Raw genomic sequence first — 23,243 nt, 5'->3', positions numbered from 1 at the left:
AAAGATCGATCATACACAGCGCCGCGTGTAGCATGCTATCCCATCATGCACAGAACGATAAAACCCTTTAAGTTACGCCCAAATAAAATTTGCGACTAGTCGCAGAATTATTCACGACGTCGTGGAATTATTCGCGACTAGTCGCGAAAGTATTCGCGACTTGTCGTGAATAAATTCACGACGTTGCAAAAATATTCACAACGTCGCAAAAATATTCACGACATTGCAAAAAATATTCACGAATGGCGGTGTCCCTTCAGGGCCACCATACTTATCTTAGAACAAATTGTTCACAAGAAGAAAGTGAATACATTACTGATTCTTTTCATATAAGTTTTGCGAGTTAAACCTTTAAAAGAGTACATGAAATTACCGTTTAAGAATAGTATGTTTTCAGAGTTACGAACTTTGTGAAGCATCAACGGCTGTTTTTGGAGCTGTAAACGAACATTCCATTTGGTCAGCAAAGTTCTGAAGCAACAAAATTGTTAGAACTTTAAAGCAGTTTGGTCAGGACTCAGGATGTACATTTGCCAAAGCCGTTTTGTACTAAGCAATCGGCCGTCGGATTTTGTTAACAAAAGAGCCCTCATGTGCAGCTGAATCGGGTACATTTTTAGGAGTTTTTAATTATACAAAATTAACCAAACTGGACGTACAAACCCTCAAAATAACAATGCAAATGTTTTCTAAAAGTTAACAAAGTGAGAGGATGTAGGAGTATAGTTATTAAAGACCAATAAAACTACCGTTTCTACTTAGTTTGTATAGGGTTCCAGAGATATGATAACATATAAAATTGGATGTTTTATCAGGGAACTTCGTCACGCTGGGCGGATGTTGACCAGAAAGTTTACTATGACAATTAATTGATATTAATTATGGCCGACGCTCTGTTACTCCTTAAAAGCGGTGGTAAAAACAGTAGATTAGATATCAGTTGCACAGCATGTTCCAAAAACTCGCTTTATTTGGTGCTCAGACAACTTTGTATGCGTCGTTGGACGTACGCTCGATAAATGTATTTATTTTCAATAACATTATTTGCAGCACTTGTTTTGTAACCTCGTTGATACCTCGAAAGCCATACTTCGACCCCGCGGTATCAATGCTGTTATGTGCCGTGCGGTAAAGTATCTATGCATTTCGTGAAGTCAGAGCGGGCCGGTGCTTGCGTAAAGAGCCAATTGGACAAGGCTATGTCAACACAAGACGCTTGGCGCAAGCTAAAAACATGCCCTCAAAGTTGAAACAATACCTGATTTTTTTCACGTTAGGCAAATGCTCCGTTAGGTTCGTTGCGTCTTTCAGGTACCTTCTTCGACTTCCCCACTAGCTGGACAAATTATTGGGGTGGCGTCATGTTTTAGAAAAGAACTTTTCTCTTCATGTCAAAATGTGTAGTGTATTCCGGATTCTCGAAGCACGACGGCTCGAAGTGTTTGCTGCACAGCGCTGGAAAAGACGTCGGACTGGACCACTTTGCAAACTGACCCCATCTTTAGTTGCTGCATCAAGCAGCAATACACATGGTCGACATTGCCGGAAAAATGCAAGGAAAAACTTTTTTTGAAACGTACAAACTCTCGACTAGGACTTGAATGTACTTGCACGTACGTGTGTTCGATGTTCGATCAAGGCAAAGTCTGCCTCGATTGACGTCACAAAAGGGGTAGGCGGAGTCACCCCACACAACTCTATTATTTTTGTAAACATATAAATCGTTAAAAACAATTACTCAAAGAATTATTTTATTGTTCAGAAACATATACTCAAATGTTTGAAGATTTTAAAAAAATATTTCCAGGTGACTTTAAAGTGTTCCGAGCCGTCCATACCAACCGGTGCGTTTTTTTTATCTGTTTACCAGAACTTCTTCCTTCTCTGCCGGCTATTAATTAGTTGCTGTGATTATATTTTTGAGTTTGTTAAAAGAGGGTACCAATTTCATACAAGCCTTTTTAGTTGGATATCTCCTCTGCTAGCAACGGAGACTATTGTTGAGCTTGAGGGGGAGAGTGACCAGAGACTCTTGCGAGCCTTTAGTCGAGGAAATCCGCGGCTATTGGTGACTATGGATTTATTGAGGAGGGAAACAAATACCACTGCTGATTCCAAATTCATCGTGTTATACAATCTGTCTGATTGGCTCTTTGACAAAGTGTATTTGAATTGTACCCAATGTCCTCAACACAATCAAATAAGTGTGTCTTAGCAGTGTACGTGCTTAGTCGACTAAGTAATTACCCTTACAGTCATCTTTAGCGGGAAATACTCAGTGCGGGGAAATACTCAGTGCAGTGAATACAATTAATACAATGACAAAAGCCGATTGAATTAAAACTATGATGCGTAAAAGAAGCCAAAAATAATCCACATTTATACGGATAATGCGTAGGCCCGCTCGATCAACACTAAAATATCACGAAAAACTCTACATCATGCCAAAAGTACCATCATTGCCAAGTATACCCTTCCCAAATATTAAAGCTCAATTCCAGAAACAAACACAAATTCCTTTAGTTGGAGAACGCAAGAGAGAATGTGAGGAGGGGGCTACGTTTCACAACTATGTGCACACTCAACAATTTATCAACAGACAATAAATGACAATACTCTATACCGATTATAAATACAATTTCTAATCCAATCCTAGAAAATGACTAGTAGTTGTAAGAATACCTCCCTTACCCCACATTACCTTTCAGAAAATTTGTATAATTATACTAGACTCCTCCTCATCTATCTAGCTAAGCGCGGCATCCCGCTAGTATTTATTAAGAAAGGCGTATAGTCGGGTGCTGTCAAAATTACGGTATCTAGACGTTGATTTCCATAGGTGCTCTGTATATCTTTGCTTTCTACAAAAAAAAAAAAATCGAAGTAGTAGCATATTATTTAACCTGTGTCGTGTGATCTGGGGAGTCACGGACATGGAACCTGAATGGCAGAGCATTTACTTTTTACCAATCGCATTTGGGAGCATTATGATTAAATAAACCATGGAGGAGGCGGCTCCATGCGGATGAACAATCGCAATCGGTCCGAACAATCTGCAACTTCACTTCACACTGCACTCTGTTAACTGTACTAAATTAATAAAACAGTCTGAACTGTAGGCTACTTACTAGTGTAGCATCACCTTGCAGTGTGGTGTGCATCAATCATGGCCGAATCGGCCGTAGCAAGTACTGTAGGCCCACATCAACATTTGCATCAACCTAATACAACGTCTTGGGATCCAGTGTTAAGCAAAGATTGGGACAAACAGAAGGCAACTCAACAATGTATTCTAAGAATCAAACGGTAAACATCTTCTGCTTTGCTATTTTTTGTGGTGAAAAAAAAAAAAAAAACTGAAAACATTCGTCTGTCATGTCTTGTCTGTTCTGTGGAAACCCATGTAAACTGCGGGGGGGGGGGGGGGGGGGGGGGGCGGATTGGACCTAGATTTATAGCGCTAGTTATAATAGTACGTAGGTAGTACTAGTAGTAGTAATGAAACGAGTAGCTAGTAGTAGTAATCAAATGATCGTATAGCGCCAACGGTGCTGTAAAAGTTGATAATCGTCCCAACTATAGTTGGGACTGGTCCCAACTTGAGTGTTAAAGTTGGGGCGTCCCAACTGTACTTGGGATTTCACATAGAGTTCAACAGTACATGCGTGGATTACTGTACTGTCGGGTCCAAACTGTGTAGACTTGATTTCAAGTCTGAGACTGCGGTTATTTCTCTGCATCAGCCACACAGAATTGACTGCCGTCCCAAACTGTACCAATGGGTTGACTGTTCCAACTCAGGGTAGTGGAATATGCCCGGGTTTATAATATTTTAGCTGAGTGGTAAGGATGGTCTCCTCTTAGAAGATGGGACAGTTGTTACCCTAATGACTGTCCCAACTGTAGTGGGGATAGACCAAATTTTAATTTATAATATATTATTTGGTAGGGATGGTCTCAACTATAGTTGGGACAGTCGTTGGGACAGTTGTAACTCTAGTTGGGACCCCAGTCCCAACTGTAGTAATGACTGTCCCAACAGTTAAGGCAAGAAAACCCAGGAGTTGCAGACTTTGAGAAAGATGGAAAGATTATCACCGATGATACAGAGAAGGCGAACATCTTGAATGAACAGTTTCAGAGTGTGTTTACCAAGGAGCCTCCTGGGGAGTTGCCCCGACTTGGAGCTAGCCCATACAAACAGATTGGTCAGCTCATCATCACCAAAGAGGGAGTTGAAAAGCTCCTCAGCGAGCTTAAGCCCAACAAAGCACCAGGTCCAGACGGAATTCCACCTTGGTTTCTGAAAGAAGGGGAACCGTACCTGTGCAGCAAACTACCGTCCTGTCTCACTCACTATAGTGGTTTGCAAGGCTTTGGAGCATATTGTACACAGCCATGTGATGAAACATTTGGAGAAACAACATATCTTAACTGATTTTCAACATGGATTCCGAGCTAAAAAGTCAACAGAAACGCAACTCATCCTCACAATTCATGACATTAGCATGGAACTCAACAAAAACAACTTGGTTGATGTCGCAGTGCTTGATTTTACCAAGGCCTTCGACAAAGTCCCGCCCCGTCATCTTATCTCCAAACTTCAATATTATGGATTAAGTGGGGAGATCTCAACATGGGTTCAGGACTTCCTGACAGGGCGCACCCAACAAGTCGTAAATAATGGACATACATCACTCCCAGCAGCCGTCACTTCTGGTGTGCCACAAGGCACTGTCACTGGTCCACTTTTGTTTTTGTTGTACATCAATGACCTGCCAAACAACATCACCTCCCAGACCAGGCTTTTTGCAGATGACTGCTTGCTTTACACCCCAATTCCTACCAACGGGGACACCAGCACTTTGCAGAATGACCTGAAACTCCTGGAAACCTGGCAAGACACTTGGTTAAAGGAACACGTTGCCTTGGATCAGTCGAGTGGTCTTTGAAAAGCGTTTGTAACCATTTGCTTTTTTTTCATTGCCCTTTCTATGGTGTTATAATTTTGTTGATTGTCTCGTTTTGGTGTTTGTCATTGTTTGTTTTTGTGTTTGTTATTGTACAATGTAAATTTGCTGTATTTTGCTTACTCTTTTTAGCTGAATGTTTATAATATGTAAATCACTGTACTGCGTTTTGAGATTTTTTATGTAAGACGCTATATTAAAAATAAATTATTATAATATTATTATTATTATTGTTTGCTATAAAATGCATATGATTAGAAAGATATTTTAAAAGTAGAATATAATGATCCACACAAGTATCACTCAAAATCGCGTGGTTTTCCTTTTACATGTACCTCGTCGACAAACACGGTCGGCCATTTACGGGAGTCAAGTTTTTGACTCCCATAAATGGCTGACGGTGTTATTTCGCAAAGTAAAATGAAAACCACGCAAGTTTGAGGCAATTGTGTGTGGATCATTGTATTCTACTTTTAAAACATCTTTCTAACCACATGTATTTTATAACAAACGGTTTCGAACGCTTTCCAAATACCAACTCAACCGATCCAAGGCAACGTGTTCCTTTAATGAACTTTAATCCAAGCAAGTGCTGCACCATGACCATAGGCAAGAGAAACCCACCCCAGCATGAATACAAATTTTGCAATCAAGTCTTGCACAGCGTCTCGTCTCAAAAATACCTTGGTGTTCATATATCTAATACCCTCAGCTGGAACATCCATGTACAGGAGTCCATCAAGAAAGCTCAAAGAGTGCAGAATGTTATCTGCAGGAATTTGTGGAGCTGTAACAGTGAAGTGAAATCAACTGCTTATTTGAGCTTAGTGAGACCACTTTTAGAATATGCTGCATCCGCTTGGGACCCCTCAACAAAACAGCGAGGTTTTGCACAGGAAACTACAACGGGAACTGTTACTAAACTTCTAGATGACTTGGGATGGGACACACTACAGCACAGGAGAAATCAACAGAAATTATGTATGCTCTACAAGATGAAAAATGGGTTGGTTGACATTCCACTTCACAATGTTCAGCCCAATACCAGGGATAAAAGGGGAAACAACCAAAAATTCACTCAAGTCAACCATAAAGCTTGGGCCTTCAAAGATTCATTCTTCGTATCGTATCAACTGTTAAACTCTGGAACTCACTCTCGTCGGCTGCTGTGAAAAGCACAACCCTAGCTAAATTCTCAACTCTAGTTGGGACAGTCATTTGTACAGTTGGGACAGTCGTTACTCTAGTTGAGACCCCCAGTCCCAACTGTAGTAATGACTGTCCCAACTGTAGTAGGGATAGACCAAATTTATTTTATAATATTTTATTTGGTAGAGATGGTCTCGGCTATAGTTGGGACAGTCATTGGTACAGTTAGGACAGTCACTACTCTAGTTGGTTGGGACCCCCAGTCCCAACTGTAGAAATAACTTGACTTCGCTTATTCAAGTTGTCTTGGCCCCTAGGCATGTTTATTTGTTTGATGCTCACAAGTTCATCTCTATTTGTACAAGTAGGCTCAAACTGTAACACTAATTTTCAATATAAAACTATAATTGTGAATTTCTAGAGAATAATTAATTTACCCACTCAAACCGTAGCTTCTACTACGCACTGCCATGCTCCAGCCACAAAAGTACCGTCCCTTAAACTACACTGCTAAACAATAGACCCTTCCCATAAAATATGTAAATTGCACATAACGCGTGCGCTAACGTTTTGGTTGGCAAATTGAGGGAACATCGCGCTGTTTTGTACACAGGTAATGGGTGCGTCATGCAGACGCGATTGCGCGTCTGCTTAGTACACAACTCTATGGCGTTTGCCAACCAACAGGGTCTGTACGCATGCGTGAATGTAATTAGCATATTTCATGGGAAGGGTCCATTACCGACTTGATTTCAAGACTAGCTAACACCGCGAGGCATCCTCCTCTATCTGTGCACACACAACTACCACCACACATCATGCAGCAGAAAACAACGATGGGGGTATGGGATATCGTGCAGTGATACATTGTATACTTTCTTATCTGGAGTGCCATTATTCAAAGCTAACTCCAGAGCTACATGTAACCAGGGGCCGATTTCACTAACGTCTATGTTTGCTATCATCGCTAACACACTTGCGATGAGATCGCAAACCTCAAATCCATCGCAATTGCGATGTCGCTAATTCTGCGTTTTACTAAAGTCATCGCAATTGCGATGACATTAAAAGGGAAATAAAGTTTTTGTACGAGGCTAATAGTAGTGACCTTTGACATCCCGCAACAAAATCGTCGGTCGTCGCTCGAAATGAAATGGCATTGTGCAGTTTATATGTAAATCGTTGTCATGTTGAACTATTGTGGATGATGTTTAGGCATTCATTTACAAAGGGTAAAGCATTTATAGGCCTATGGCCTCTATTATAATTTAAGATTTTAATAAACAGTTTTCGTAAATCTGTTGTAACGGTGGGATTGATAAAAATTATGACATACCTGTCTAATAATATAGCTTCACACTGTCAATTTGCCAATACATTACACATTTTTTCTAAAAATGATGGTTAAAATAATCGAACCCATAAAGTATCTCCTTTTTACCGATATTAAGGGGCTCTTGCTGCAGTTGCGTTGCTGATAGTTGTCATCGGCAATCTGAGTCTACCAGGTAAAAGACCGCAAGACTAAAATAATGTAGCGCCACTCATTTTACTCTAAATCACGGACAATTTATACGTCAAAACGTACACCGCTATAACTATAAGCACATAATGGCGCAATGTATCATAAGTTTGCGATGAACTTTTACTTTGCGACCACTAACATGTTATCGCAAGATTGTCATCGCTAAATAAAACTTTGCGACGAGTATATTCATCGTTAAGTTTTAGTGAAATCGTCGCCTAAAAATCCATCGCTAAGCTGCGATGGATTTTAGATTTAGCGATCGATTTCGGCGTTTGCGATGACCAAAACGCGTTAGTGAAATCGACCCCAGGCACACCAAAACCACTACAGCTTGACATACTTTTATGCCAATTTTTTTTATGAAAGAATTCTCACTACTCTTCAGGCACTAGCAGACGACAATGACACTCTCATCACTTTGATCAATCATTTTGTGGACATAATAAACCCAGGTCAGAAACATACCGTCATCACAGTTGCCCGACCACTGTACACAGCAGGAAGACATGAACTTATACTGGCAAGTCCAAAGTTTGAGATTTAAATTTTTCTCAAGGGAGGACTATACGTCTGCTTCAACTTTCTGAAGGCTAATTGCCAACACATGGAAAGTACATGGCTTGGTTAGGCCTACTTGTGGACAGAGGCGGGTGTTAATGAAGCCAATAATTTATGACTGAGCCCATGCTTCAAGGCAAAGCCTACTTTTGCCCCTTTAATTTAGGACATCGACTGACCTGCGACGCTCTGTGGCACATTAAATTGTCAGTGCTTGAATCTTGGTTGGCTAAAATTGGCACGTTAATTACCCGATACGTGCAGTAACTGAGAGACTTGCACAACCTGTAAGGGGGCTTCCATGCTCTTACATGATGCGACACAGCCTCTCCTACATGACCATTGGGAAAAGAAAGTCTCTGAAAAGCAAAATTAATATGTGTCAAAGGAATCTGCCGTAAAGGAGAACTTGCTCTCATTGAGCAGTTTGGTAACACTGGTGCACCTTGGTAAAAATCATCAACCTTGTCAGGCTCCAACTCTTTGGTAAATAAGGCAAAGAAGCAGTTGGAGATGTTACTGCCAACAAGAGATGCACTGAAACTTCACACAGCATAAACTAGGAATACATGGACGTCTCATCTCTCACACTGACACAGACACACAGAAGCTTAAAAGAAAGAGTGAGGTTACCTGGAAGACTACCCCTATCTCAGATGCTTGGTTTGAGCTAGTTTTATAAGGGTGCAAATCAAAGGGCACCATGTCAAACTGTAAAACTATGTCTAACTATTCTGCGTGAATAGCATCAAGTACCTTCTTGTTTCATTTTACCACATAAGAAAGTTTGATATTATTTTTTTTTTTTTTTTAATGCCTTGGTACATACATGTATATTGACCTTTAAAAAAAAAAGTTGTTTTCAAACATATGCATTGTTGGGATAGGAAGTGCAAAACACTGTATTATGCTCAAGATATACGCACTTTTTGAGAAAATTGCACTTTAAGATTTAATTTTCCTATACGTTTGTGTACAAGACAAAAGACCAACTCATAATTACACAGACTTGGCTTGTCAATATGATGATGAAACTACATTTTATGGATAGATCTATCACTTGGGGTCAAATTTTGTGAAAATTAAAAAAATGCAAAATGTCTGCCTTATATAAAATTTTGACCCTTAAAATGAATCGTTATGACCCAACATGAAGGTGGTGTTTGAATTATTTGTTTTTTTCTCAAAAACTGCCTGGGTATATTTAGACAGTTTTGTTAATTGAATAATTAAAGTTTTGTTAATTGAATAATTACTCATTAATTAAAACGTACGGACAAAGTTGGAAACAGATTTGTATGATTTAGGATCTCTACTTTCCTGTTATGTAAAAATGTCAAAGATTAAACATCGAAAAGTCTATGAACCATAGAATCAAAATTAGCATAACTTCTCAAAACATACATTTTTTGCTGCAGGGGACAAATTGTCCCTTGGTGAAAACGGTGAGGATTTTTTTAACATATAAATCATTACAAAAAATTACTAAAAAAATTGTTTGATTGTTCATAAACATTTACTCTAATGTTGAAAAAAAAAAAATCTATTACCAGGTGACTTAAAAGTCGCACCGTTTTTCTTGAAAAATGGCTAACCCAAATGTTGGTACAGGTTGTCGGAACATAAAGCGGCGGTCCCAACCCGCCGTACGTGCAAGTGCGTGCTGTCTACGTGCAAAAACGTGGGCAAGATTTGGGGATCCGTACGTTCCGAGTACATGCCGAGTACCGCCTCAGTACGGATTTGGGAGCACGCAGACACGACGTAGCACTTTTAGTGCATGAGGAACTTTCTCTGCGTCACCCGTACGGATTCACCCCCAGTACGGGTGACGTGTGTGCCCTCTACAGCCAACGCACTGACTCCGTGAGTCTTTTTTTCCTTCTCCAACGGTCACTTGCACGAGTACGTAAGCACGTGCTCCACACTTACAACACAAGTGTGGGCACTTATTTCTGCAGTATAAAAAAAAAACGAGTGCCATCATTTCGTCTCAAAGATGCCGAAGAAGACACAGAATAAGAGGTCGCTGCATCTGCAGCTCAAAAGGCAGCGGATACGGCCAGAGAGGCCCAACAGAAACGGGCCACAGAAGATGAGAGGGTTAGAGAGGAAGAGGGGAGGAAGAGCGAAGAAGAGTCAGATGGTGACGCCAGAGAGTCTGATCATGAGAAGGGTGCTGCTGGTGGATCGGAGAGTGGGTCACAATAAGAACAAAAACATTTTACTATTTGTTTGACACAGCGAATACATAAAATTAAATTATGAGTTCATGGAATAGAGTTCATCAAATTAAATCATGAATACCATGAGTTAATGTGCTCAAAAAACCCAATCTTGCCATGGAACATGTAGGTGGCCCGAAGTGAAGAACTTTAATAGTCCGCCAAATAGTTTCTAAATACACAATTGTACATTTTACATGTAATGTTATCGTACAAACATGTGATCATTCATCTTTTAAATTTCAGAATATGTTAATTGAAAAAAGGAAACTTATTAATGTGTAAAACTTACTTTCACTTTCAGCTGAAGTTCGTCCTATATATACCACCCCCCCCCCCGACATCGGGCGAAAAGCTCACGTTCATTGCACTTGCACGCACTTAGAACGTGCAAGTGAGTCGGGACACCGTACGTGACCAGCACGTGTAAGTACGGCCTCCGTACGACAACGTGGTAATCGCAAGATGAGCGTACGTTGTAAGCACGTTGTACGCATGTACAACTCACTTACCACGTGTGCAACGTACGATGCACGCAACCGCTCACGGCAAGGCGTGGCGTGCGGGCCACGTACTTACACCTTGCGCAAACCGTGCGAGTGACGTGTGTAGACGTACTCCCTCCCGGCTCTTGCCACTCCCTCCCCACGTTTTCAGAAAAACGTGGCGTCCGTGGCCTCCCCAAAACACGTACGGACAATAAACACGCACGGTGGGTTGTGACCGAGGCTTAAGGGTGACGGAACATCTATGGGGTGAACATTTAATACATGTACATTGTTACTTATATCAAATGATAACCAAAATGTCTGTCCTTGTTATTAATTATATTTATATATATATTATATATTTATTGACCAAACCAACAGCGGACGAGCCGCCAATTACAGGAAAGGATAATACACAAATTAAAATTATTCATATAGACTATATAAAATAATTTATATGTACAAAGTTAACAATAAAAATAGAAAACATCTTAGGAAAGAAAATTGAAGCAATAATTGAGAAATAAAATAAATTAAAGACCTGCTTGAACGAAAATGTCAAGTCGTAAAATTTGCTGAATTTCACTTAAAATGTTTTCAATGAATAAGGAAATCGAGTCATATAGATTTCAATTGTGTAAAAAAACAATCATTTTGAATGCCCTTACCCAGCGCTTTTCTGAGAGATTTGCGAAAAGCCCTGTTACGTAATCACTTTCGATACGTCATCTCTGGGAGCTCCAATTTGTAAAGCCGCTTTGTTGCAGCATGGAGGCATAACAAAGCAAGCTCCCAGAGATGACGTCAGCGGCATTGTCCTTTGACGCGCACCGTCAATGGCAGAAGTGTTTTTAGTTTTTCAAAACCTTTCGGTTACGGCCTGATTTTTTAATCGATAAGTACGAAAAATTCAGAAGTGTACACATATCAAAATTACATTAAAATGGTGAACAAGTGCAATATAAACAAGTTAAAATACCATTTCCGTTGAAAACATTCCGCTCAGGTAAGTGTTTAAAGTTGGGAACAGAAACAAATAAACGACTATGAAAAAAACAAAACATTATATATATTAAAAACCATGCCTACATTAAGAAAGAATAAACAATAAAAGATAACAAGAAAATAAATTGAAATAAAAAATACATATATATATCACTATCTGAAGGCAAAAATGTGACCCGCTCTGTGAAAATGAGTCAGATGTGGGCAATTTCAGGAATTGAGTTATATGCATGGCTGGAAAGAACACATTGGCAGCAGTAATTTGGTATGTGTCTAAGCTTTGGGGTGTATCGCTTTGCTGAGTTACTCCTGTTTGAAATTAGCCACTACACCAATTATTTTGAAAAACGAATTACAAGTAAAATGATATTTTAAACTACCATTTAAAACAAATACATTTTCCACATTAAACTCTCCATAACTTAATATTGCATTGGGCGACATGTGACTCACAGAGTGGGTCACAAATAACAAAGGAATTATTGCAAAAACAAACTGAAAAAAAAATAAAATATGTATTTGTTATAAAATTAAATGGGGAACTAAGGAAATAATAAATGAACAAAATAAGAAATAAAAAAGCACTGTAAATATACATTAGTTACTGGAAGAGGATATGACACGCAAAACCTGACGACGAAAGTAATTAAGAGAAGGGGCTCCGAACACCTCACAAGAACCATGGATACTGTTATATGTGGAGGAAATCCTTGACAAAAAGCCACGCTTTGTCACATTTACTCGATTCCTTGGCACATATAAGATGTGTTTATTAGACTGTCTAGTATTACGGTTAGGTACATGTAAGCCAAAGGGGTTGAACTCAGTGTTGCTAAATTGATTGTGGAAAGATTTGTAGAGAAATAGACAGTCATTCAAAGTTCTTCTCTGTCTAAGGGGTGGAAGTCTGTACATTTTACATAGGTCAAGATAATCCAAGTTGTAATCAGTGCCATTATTTAGTGTCCTATGAATACATTTGAGAAAACGAAACTGAACTCCCTCTCGTCTATGTGCTTGATGGACTGTAAGAGTTAAATACAAGAGAACAAAACAAGATACGTAAAACATGCTCATTCTTTAAAGACCGAAAGTTACGCCATACTAAACCACTTATGCGATTAGCTTTTTTGATAATAGTATTAACGTGAGGAATGAAAGTGAGTTTGCATTCAATAAAAATACCAAGATCTTTCTGAACATCAAAACGAGTCAGAATATTATCACCTAAGGTATAATCAAATTTGACAGGCTTCTTCTTAAGAGTCGGGGTTAAAATGCTACATTTGTCAACGTTAAGAAATAAACGCCATGTTTTAGACCAGTCAAGAATCCTATCTAAGTCAGCCTGCAAAGAAATAGTATCGACTGTGCAACCAATCTGGCGAAAAACCTTTAAATCGTCAACATTAGGTAAACATTTATTACTTAAACATTCAGGAAGATGTATGTAAAAATCTTGAAGACTTATCCCTACAGTTTGTAATTGTATGTATGAGTGTTTTCACCCATTGGTCTTTCCAACCTACATGGCAGAGTATCAGCAGCACAACAAAATTGCACAACACTGGCTAAGATTATTTGTGGAAAAAACCAACACTGTTCTACATGTACATGTGTCAAATGTCAAGAAACAGACTGGCTTGCAGGGCATTTGTGTTTTTAAACACAACTTTTTTTATCTTTTTCTTGTTTGTGCATACAGTTGATACTTATACAAACAAATCTAATACAACCATTTGTTATTTCACTTTTGTTGGTTTGTTTCTTTTCTTTCTCCTCCAGAGATATAATGAATATTTATGCTGAGCCCCCTCCAGGCATGTGTATTGTACCCGAAGAAGACATCACAAAGGTAAAATATTGGGTAAACTCAAAACTTAACTAATGTATTTTAAAGAAAGCAAAAGAAGTTCTTACTACAGCAAAACAACATTAATACTAAACTGAAATATCTGACACTTTTTTTTTTTTTTTGGTAAGCCTCTTTTCCAAAATCATCATAAAAGTAATTTTCATAGACTCGATAGGGGTTTACTCGTAATTAACTTTACACAAAAAAACAAGATCAAAATCGAGAGAGAGAGATAAGAATGCCAAAGTTAAAAGTCTTGTAAATTTGAAAATGTAAAAATGAAGTAAAGCTGTTAAAGTAAATGGCATATTGCAAGTTGGACATCTCACTTGGATGCATTTGGAGCAACCACTTGCCCCCGACCTGGGGAAATCCATCATTGAAGTTGCTAATGAATTGAGGTGTCACCTTGCCAAGATTTCCAGTCTGCTAACAAGCACTGGACCTGACAGCACTCCCCAATACCTTTCTTGTAAGCAACTGCTTACTATTGACTGTCGGGACATGTAAAACTTACCATCGTTTGTAAGTTTCAAAAGCAGTGCACCCTATGTTGTATACAGCTTCTGAATGTATTATGCACTTTCAAGACCATATTTACCAAGATTTTCACTGATGCCCTGCATTCAGGTTACTTTCTAAAGGACTGGAAAACTGCTTCTGTGTGTACACCAATTACAGCCAATTACAACCAACCTCCCCCCCCCCCACCAGTTCCGTTAAACCAACCATACCAGTCTTAAATATAGCGCAAGTATCTTCCAACAAGGTACTCAAGGCACTTAGTGTATACATTTATAGACCAATCCAGGCGCGCAAGTGCTTGGCACCGCCATGGGCGTCGCGCGCCACTGCTGTGGTGTACTTGTGCCTAATTCTGTGCACAAAGACACGAGAAAATCGTTTCCCTTTTCACTCATTTGGAAATTTAATATCTTCCTCGACAATCTATGCAATTTCTCTCAAATGGCTTCATGATATGACGATTTACTACATTCTTGATTATTATTTTAATTTAAGCAAAGAGTAAAATACTGAAATTCTAACCAAACACTCTGCCGATGTCGACTATTATGCAGTGTCCTTGTCTTTTTTAAGACAGAACTGTTTACAAGATGATTCGGTTTCTGTTTGTTATATGGTCACAGTTTGTACCTTTAAACCTGTAGCCAGCGTGTGTGTTTGCTGAACCGTATTTACATGTACCTTTCTTTACCTTCCCCACCTGTGTGCTTTGATAATGGCGCGCTTAGTCCTTTCAAGACGTGGTCATGCTTGAGAAATTATGCGGTATAAAAGGTACTGCATGCCATAGCCGCACCCTCTTTCGATTCTGGGAATCTCGGGACGGGATGCTGACCGGTGCAAACCTCGGGGATGTGGTGTTCACTACTTCTACTTCGGGGTCTGGCAGCGCTGCTGACTGGACGGGAATTCTTTGGGCGTAGTACTGAGGGTCTTGGACTACGGTAACTGTGATGTTCTACCGTACTACCGAAGGCTACCGGTGGTGAGCGCCGGACTCCCTGTTCCCGAGCACTCCTGGGTCGATTGAGCACTTAAAATGGTATTTCTTCAAATATTATAATTTCATTGATATTCGGCCGAATCTTACTTTATTATACTGATTCAGTTAATTTACGAACTATGCCTTGATTTATGCTATATCTATAACTTCATTTTGTCATCACCCTTTGTAAGCTTTGATTTTGTAAATAAATAAATCAATTAATTGTTATCTTACACAGAATGTTTCAACCGTTGCCTTTGTCAGTTGCTGGTTTTCCCTTTCTTTAACTGTTTTGGTAATTCCATTGTTTTATTAGTCTTCCGTGGGTATCAACTTATGGGGTTTAACCTTGTGAGTTGGTCGTACGTAACAGAATTGAGGGCTTGTCTGGGAACCGAACTAAATTGATTGACAATTTGAGTCATTTAGTTTAACCAGCAACTGTTAATATGGCGTTGAAATTTAATGTGGAAGGGTTTGTACGTGTAAGTGACGTTGAGGCTAAACCCTGACAGCCCAAGTTAGATAAGCTTAAAAGGTCGTTTGAGTTTTAGCTAAGTACTATAACGTATCTGTAGTTAGTAGGATGAAGAAAGCTGATTTGAGAGTAGTGCTTGTATAATTTTTCTTTGATGAAGGATTTCTTGGAACCAGTTGAGAAGCTAGCGACGTTGTCTTAGATGTAGGTTCAAACTACTCTGAAGATACTGTGATTAAACTTAAAGAGCTAGAATTACAGAAAGTTCAGGTAGAGAAAGGGCTAGAATTACACAAAGTTCAGGCAGAGTTAGAAATAGCTAAGATAAAGTATGCTCAACCAGAGGGTGGTCCCAAAGCAAACAGATTGACCAAGTAAGCATAATTTTAGCACTTGTACTTCCATATGAATAAAAAGGAGAATAAACTACAGAATGTTAAGTACTGGTCATTTTTCAAGGTAGCTCCAGAGCTACATTGGACAGATAAGTAAAATGCTTGTCTGAAGAAATGGCAGTGTTTATGAATGTTCCTAATGGGATAAATGTTTAATGAAAGACATCACTGACATACTAAATAGACACATGCACAGTGTTTCACAACAGAAAAAAAATACACAAAAACTCAGACGGCTTTTAAACAAATTTGTTTACATTTATGCTGAGAATAAAGTAAAACGGTTTGTATTAATCCGTTTTGTATCTGTAGAGCAAGCTGATATAAAGCATAATTTGTTTCTCAGAAATGAATGCCTCAATCATTGAGACTTATTGTTCATAAAATCAGAGGAAGTTTTTTTTTTTAACAATTGAATGCATTTCAACAACATGTTGTTTATATTATAATTAAAACTTTTAAGTTAAAAAAAATAGCTCATATTCAGCTCCCATCTTCTCTATATAGGACTCTCCTGCTCTACTTTAACTTTAATAGAACTTTAGCTTAATAAAAACGTTTTGATCCTGTGGGTCCAGATGAGTTGTCTTAATAAAAATGTTGACAGAATAAAAATATCATGGCTGACTAGAAGATTTCTATGTTTCTTTCAAATCAAATGCTGCTTGGGCTGTGTGTGTGCGCGCGCGTACGTAGACGTGAATGGGAGATGTAATACAAAGGAAACCTTATGTTAAGAGCCATTCAGCCACGGCAGATGAGCTTGATATCAGAAGTATTTACTCCAAAGCATTAAGTAAATACTTTGAAGTAAAATAACAAGTTTAGTCATACGGAAATTAGAAGATGCTTTTACTGAATGCTTCTACTTGGAAGTTTTTGCTTTTACTTTTTGCTAGTACTTGTCAGTAATTACTACTGTTTCTTTATATAACACCATTATGCAAACTTTTCACAAAAGCATTTGACCTAAATGACCACACCACATCCATCCATAAGATAATCCAACCTGGTTTTAACCAAGCTATTATAACCATAATTGGCAGTTTTCTCACAATCCGGACTAAAAATCTTAGTTATAGTGGATGATAGCTTCATAGGTTCATGCATGTGCATGCTACACAACGGTATGTCTGGATCGAAATTCACCTCAGCCAGCCGCATCACTGTTACAAATTGTGGGCGCTCCAAAATTGTTCTGAGAGAATCCTCAAGAAAATGTCAATCATAAGTCGTTTCAGAGATTTTTGGCAGATTTACAGGTCATCCGACATAAAATGGTTATTTAAACGAATATGTCATGTTTTTTTTCCAGGTGCATGCCTTGATAACAGGACCATTTGACACACCATATGAGGGGGGTTTCTTCCATTTTGTGATCCGATTCCCACCAGATTATCCAATCAGACCACCACGGGTAAAGCTGGTCACTAATGGAGAAGGAAAAGTGCGCTTCAACCCTAATCTTTATCGAAATGGCAAAGTCTGTTTAAGTATTCTTGGGTAAGTGAATAAATGTTATCCCATTGCATTTTATTTGACTTATAGAAGAAAATAAAACACATTGAAAGTACTTTAACTCTTAAGGGTTATATAAAACTCTCTTAGGATAGATCCATCAATATGTATTTTCATTTTTTAGAAACCTTAAAGAATTTTTATTAAAAAAATGTGGTTCTTCAGATCTGCTCAGTGTGATGTTAAAGAGTAAAGACAAATGAATAATTGGACTTGCTAAAATGAAGTGCATTAAGAGTATTGTGGTTATTACTTCTGATTACAAATAGTTACCATGGAACCTGGTAAGAACAGTTGATGATAGCCCTCAAATTTGCAGGAATTAAATAACAATTTTGTGTGTGACTAACTCAAAGGTCACGCATAGCGCAAGAGTTCTGCTCTTTTACAGTAGTTGTAGAAATTAGATCACACCTGGAAGGTTTCCAGATTGAGTTGAGTCACACTCTGGTAATGATTATTTGCGTGGCTCTAGCCAAGGTTTGGTCGAATTTACAGTGGACAAAAAAACACAACTTCATGAAAGAAGTAAAAAGAAAAATGGAACAGTTGCAATGTTTGTTTTCTCTATTTGGTTAAACTTTGTTTTCGTGTAAAAAAAACACTGTAAATTTTAAGTTTTAATGCGGCCATTAGTGAGCATCCAATTTTTTTTAAAATTCCTGATGATAAGTGGTTAAAACAACAAACTGAAGCAGCAACAAGAAAAACAGGACTTCTCTGAGAGCTAATATTTTGAAATGAGAGTAAGCCGAGTATTCTAGCTGAGCAGTTAAGAGGACTGAACTCAAGCTCTGGTGTTTCTGTTTAGCAGAGTGTGGGTTCGAATCTCAGTCATGACACTTGTGTCCTGGAGTAAGACACTTAACCATAAGCATCTCTCCACCCAAGGTTAAATATGTTCCTGTGAGGGCAGAGTTGGTTCTTGTGATTGGTTAGCATAGTGCGCTACATATTGGCGACACAGGCTGTATACTCCCCAGGGAGCTGAGAAAGTTAAAGGAACGATTAAATTATTAAGGCCCAGTGACCAGGGGTAATAATGTTGAAGCGCCATGAGCGTCACTGTGTGACTTACCTGAGCGCTATGTAAGGATCCACTATAATAATTAGGGGTTTCGGCCTTACAGCCGAAACGCCTATTGTAATCGTAGAGATTTTTAAAATTTTTATTATTATTATTCTTATTCTTATTATTTTTCTTTACGACCCTATTCCCATAAGGTTTGTACACAAATTTTGTTATGAAATAATCTTGTGCTAAACAATGTCCCATCGTTACACATTACACTCCAAATTGTAGCTTATAACTTAACTTAGTTATTCCAATACTTGACGTCACCATTACGTCATTCTTTCCTGTTTTATAGATGTTTTAAAATTTGTTGCGAGCGGACGGCTCGTCATTTTCGGTGCCGAGTTACCATACTATTCCTTAAGTACACGTTAAATAGCCTGTGATGCGGCACGGAATTCACGTAAATTCCGAACAAATCGACAGATTAATGAAAACCCAAACACGGAAATCAGTCTATAGCTGCACCATTTACCAATAAATAGTGTTTGTTTCATGTTTTCCCCCCTTGACGATATTTAAGTTTTTCTGGTCGTCTCTCGGTTACAGGTCGAGTTATCTATTCCCACATCCCGTGTCGATTTTCGGCCTGAGGAAAATATTTAAACACAAGAGGGCGCTATAAAAGTTTACCATGAACATTTTCACCGTTTTTTCACCGCATAATCTATTTTATTTTGAAAATGTGATCCAATTTGGACCTTTACTTCTGGTTCAAACAGGAAGCTCGAAAAAAACAAAAACCAACAATATAAAATTATTTCCTGATCCACATGTCATCAAGTCATATTCTTTGTGCCACAAGGCTTATAACACATTTGGCATTTTATTCAAAAGTATAAACACATTGTGACATTTCCTTCCAGTTCAAACAGGAAGTTGAATTTTATAAAAACAAATTTAAACAAAAACTCTCCATAATAGAGGCATCGTCACCTTGTATCATGTATAGCGCCTACCTGTTTGTGACCCCCTCAATTTGTATTCAATGGCTTCCCAACTGTCTAATCGCACATCTTCAAAATCTAGGATTAGGTTGTCCATCAGTGTGTTTATATTATTAATAAAGCAGTTACTGTACAACGAGTAAGCACTAAAATGTTAAACTCGTCATTTTTCGGTGCTGACTTTGCCATACTATTCTACTAAGTACACGTTAAAAAGCCCTGACGCGGCGCGGAATTCACGTAAATTCAGAACAAATCGACCGAAATGGTCATAACTGCTGTGAAAAATATAATAAATTTCAAATTCAGTTGAAAAAATTGAAAATGTTATGAACGAAACAGCTATGTATTATGTGCACAAATACAATTATTAGCTGTTTCGTAGCGAAGCGCAGCGAAACAGCTCTTGTTTTTGTTAAAGTTTTTTTTAATTTTTTTATTTTTTATTTGTCTGTTTCAATACTCGCAATTTTTTGCATAGTTCCCAAGGAGCAATTGCAATGAAACTTTCAGGAATTGAAGGTTATGGTGCAATAATGATCCTAAAGCAAGGATGTCATGATGACGTCATCACTGGTCACGTGACGTCATCTTAAAGGTGTTTTATGTTAATGTTTGAAAATCTATATCAAATCAGCCAAACGAGACCGTAGGTTTCTGTTTGCGGGATGTTGTAGGGGTAAATTAGGTCTTCATTTTGTTTCGTGTGCGTGACCTCACATGACCTCTACTTCCGGTTGAAACCGGCAAAAAACGGAAGTGCCCTGTAACTCAAAATTGGTAAAAGTTATGAAGTTGCTTTCCAAGGACGTAAGTGTCTAGCAAGGGTGGGCAGTTCAAAAAAAATATTGATGACGTCACAAATTGCAACAGCGCCCTCTAGCGGCAGGTTGAAAACTCGTCAAAATGGACTTTTTGAAGATGTGTGTGGTGAAGTTTTTTGTAATCACTTCAAATTTTACACACACGTTAATTGTCAGGCAGCCATCATATGTGTGAAGTTTCAGATCAATGACGTCATCGGGGGTCACGTGACGCGGCCTTAAAGGTGTACTTTTTGAACTAATATAATTCCCTAAGTAACTATGCGATCATGTTGAAACTTGGTAGGTTGTTGGATATTGGCAAGCTTTCGTGAATTGTGAAATGACGTCATGATAACGTCATCACACGATTTTTTATGATTTTTTCTATTTTTGCACCTTTAACACATAAATTGCTATCCGAACATGGTATAATTAGCTGTTCCGATCCAGTCGGAACAGCTATTGTTTTCGTCGAGATTTTTATTATTAGCTGTTCCGACCGTCCGTCGGAACAGGTATTGTTTTCGTCTAGATTTTTATTGTTTTTATTATTATTAGCTGTTCCGATCCAGTCGGAACAGCTATTGTTTTCGTCGAGATTTTTATTATTTTTATTATTAGCTGTTCCGATCCAGTCGGAACAGCTATTGTTTTCGTCGAGATTTTTATTATTTTTATTATTATTATTCTTTGTTTCTCCCTAAATCCCATAGTGTTTGTACACGTTTTTGTGGCAGCCTAATCTCCTAAACCATAATACGAAAGAGTGAGTTTATTATACCAAATTGAAGCTTAGAACATAAGCTTAATTCTTATCGTAAAAAAAATTAAAATTGTTAATTAATAAGCCTTAATTAAGCTTATGAATATCTAATTAGCAAACCTAGTTAACACCATATCTCAAAAAGTAGACCGCCGATCCTGAAACTTTTTTCAGCTATACACTAGTCAGGTCCTGTTAAGGTGATTTCTGACATAAAATTTCGGACGACGTCACCATGACGTCATTTAATGCACGTTTTGTGTCTGTGCACAAACACAATGGCTCTTCAAATCTATACTTTAAACTGGTCAAAAACACAATAACTTCGAAATAATGTATCTGTTAGTTTCCTAAATATCATATTATGTGTAGAAAAATACACTGATTCTAATAAGATTTGTTTCAGTCCATAAAAGCAATCAATGTTCGTCTATTAATTAATTAATCAATTAGAATCTTGGCATCATGTGTACAACGTAGTACTTCATAAATTGGGTGCAGTCACTTTCATTGCAATGTTTAAACATCTCTATGGCTCTTGCAACACACTGCGGACCTGTATGGGTTGAGGACTCTCGGGGAGAGTCTGAGAAGACGATGTCGTGATGTTTGCATCTTTAATTTGTTTTTGAAAAATGGCAACTAGTAACTAATTAACCACATGACCCTCATTTGCATATTAAATTAGAAAATCTTTGCTGCACCATATCTCAAGAAGTATACAGCCGATTTTAAGACTGTTTGTTGCTAAAGCCTTTTTGGGGATTGGAAATTAATTTTGAAAAATCGTGACCTCAAGTTGACCCCTACTTCCGGGTCGACCGGAAGTGGGACCATATCTCAAGAACTGTACAACAGATTATAAAACTTTTTTCAGTTATAAACTCCTTAGGCATAAAATATAACTTTTGACAAACCGTGACCTCAAGTTGACCTCTACTTCTGGGTCAACCGGAAGTGGGACCATATCTCAAGAAATATACAACCGATTTTCAAACTTTTTTCAGTTATAGACTCCTTGGACATTCAAGATTAGTTTGAAACACATTTGACCCCCATGTTGACCTTTACTTCCGGGTCGACCGGAAGTGGGCCCATATCTCAAGAAGTACAAAACCAATGTTGAAACTTCAGTTATAGACTCTAAGGCAATAAATATTAACTTTGGAAAACTGTGACCCTATGTTGACCTCTACTTCTGGGTCAACCGGAAGTGGGACTATATATCAAGATCTTCACAACCGATTGCTTTAACTTTTTCAGTTATAGACTCCTTGGCATTGCAGATTAGTCTTTGGTAGCTGTGGGCCCATTTTCACCTTTACTTGCGGGTCAACCGGGAAGTGTGACCTAATACCAAGAGCTACACAACTTTTTTGAAACCTTTTTTTCAGTTATATATTCCTTGGGCAATGAAGCACATAATCCAAGCAAAACAACAAGGAACAGCTTCGTGTTTGTTCACAAACACTTAATGTCTAGTTATTATTATTCTTTGTTTCTCCCTAAATCCCATAGTGTTTGTACACGTTTTCGTGGCAGCCTAATCTCCTAAACCATAATACGAAAGAGTGAGTTTATTATACCAAATTGAAGCTTAGAACATAAGCTTAATTCTTATCGTAAAAAATGTAAAAATTGTTAATTAATAAGCCTTAATTAAGCTTGTGAATATTTAATTAGCAAACCTTGTTAACACCATATCTCAAAAAGTAGACCGCCGATCCTGAAACTTTTTTCAGCTATACACTAGTCAGGTCCTGTAAATGTCATTTCCGACATAAAATTCTGGACGACGTCACCATGACGTCATGTTATGCACGTTTTGTGTCTGTGCACAAACACAATGGCTCTTCAAATCTATACTTTAAACTGGTCAAAAACACAATAACTTCTAAATAATTTATTTGTTAGTTTCCTAAATATCATATTATGTGTAGAAAAATACACTGATTCTAATAAGATTTGTTTCA

General features: G+C 38.2%; 1 protein-coding gene across 1 annotated transcript; it reads left to right on the top strand.

Moving 5' to 3' along the window:
* Nucleotides 1–2,885: 2,885 nt before the first annotated feature.
* LOC117288080 (ubiquitin-conjugating enzyme E2 Z-like) lies at nucleotides 2,886–17,668 on the top strand. Its single transcript, XM_033768778.1, has 3 exons — nucleotides 2,886–3,306; nucleotides 13,709–13,778; nucleotides 17,477–17,668. The coding sequence occupies exons 1-3, from the start codon at nucleotides 3,167–3,169 to the stop codon at nucleotides 17,666–17,668; spliced, it is 402 nt and encodes a 133-aa protein (XP_033624669.1). The 5' UTR covers nucleotides 2,886–3,166.
* The last annotated feature ends 5,575 nt before the right edge of the window (nucleotides 17,669–23,243 follow it).

This window comes from Asterias rubens, chromosome 3 (assembly GCF_902459465.1).
Source record: "Asterias rubens chromosome 3, eAstRub1.3, whole genome shotgun sequence".
NCBI classification, from domain to species: Eukaryota; Metazoa; Echinodermata; class Asteroidea; order Forcipulatida; family Asteriidae; genus Asterias; species Asterias rubens.
This window is presented reverse-complemented; position numbering and strand designations above follow the sequence as displayed.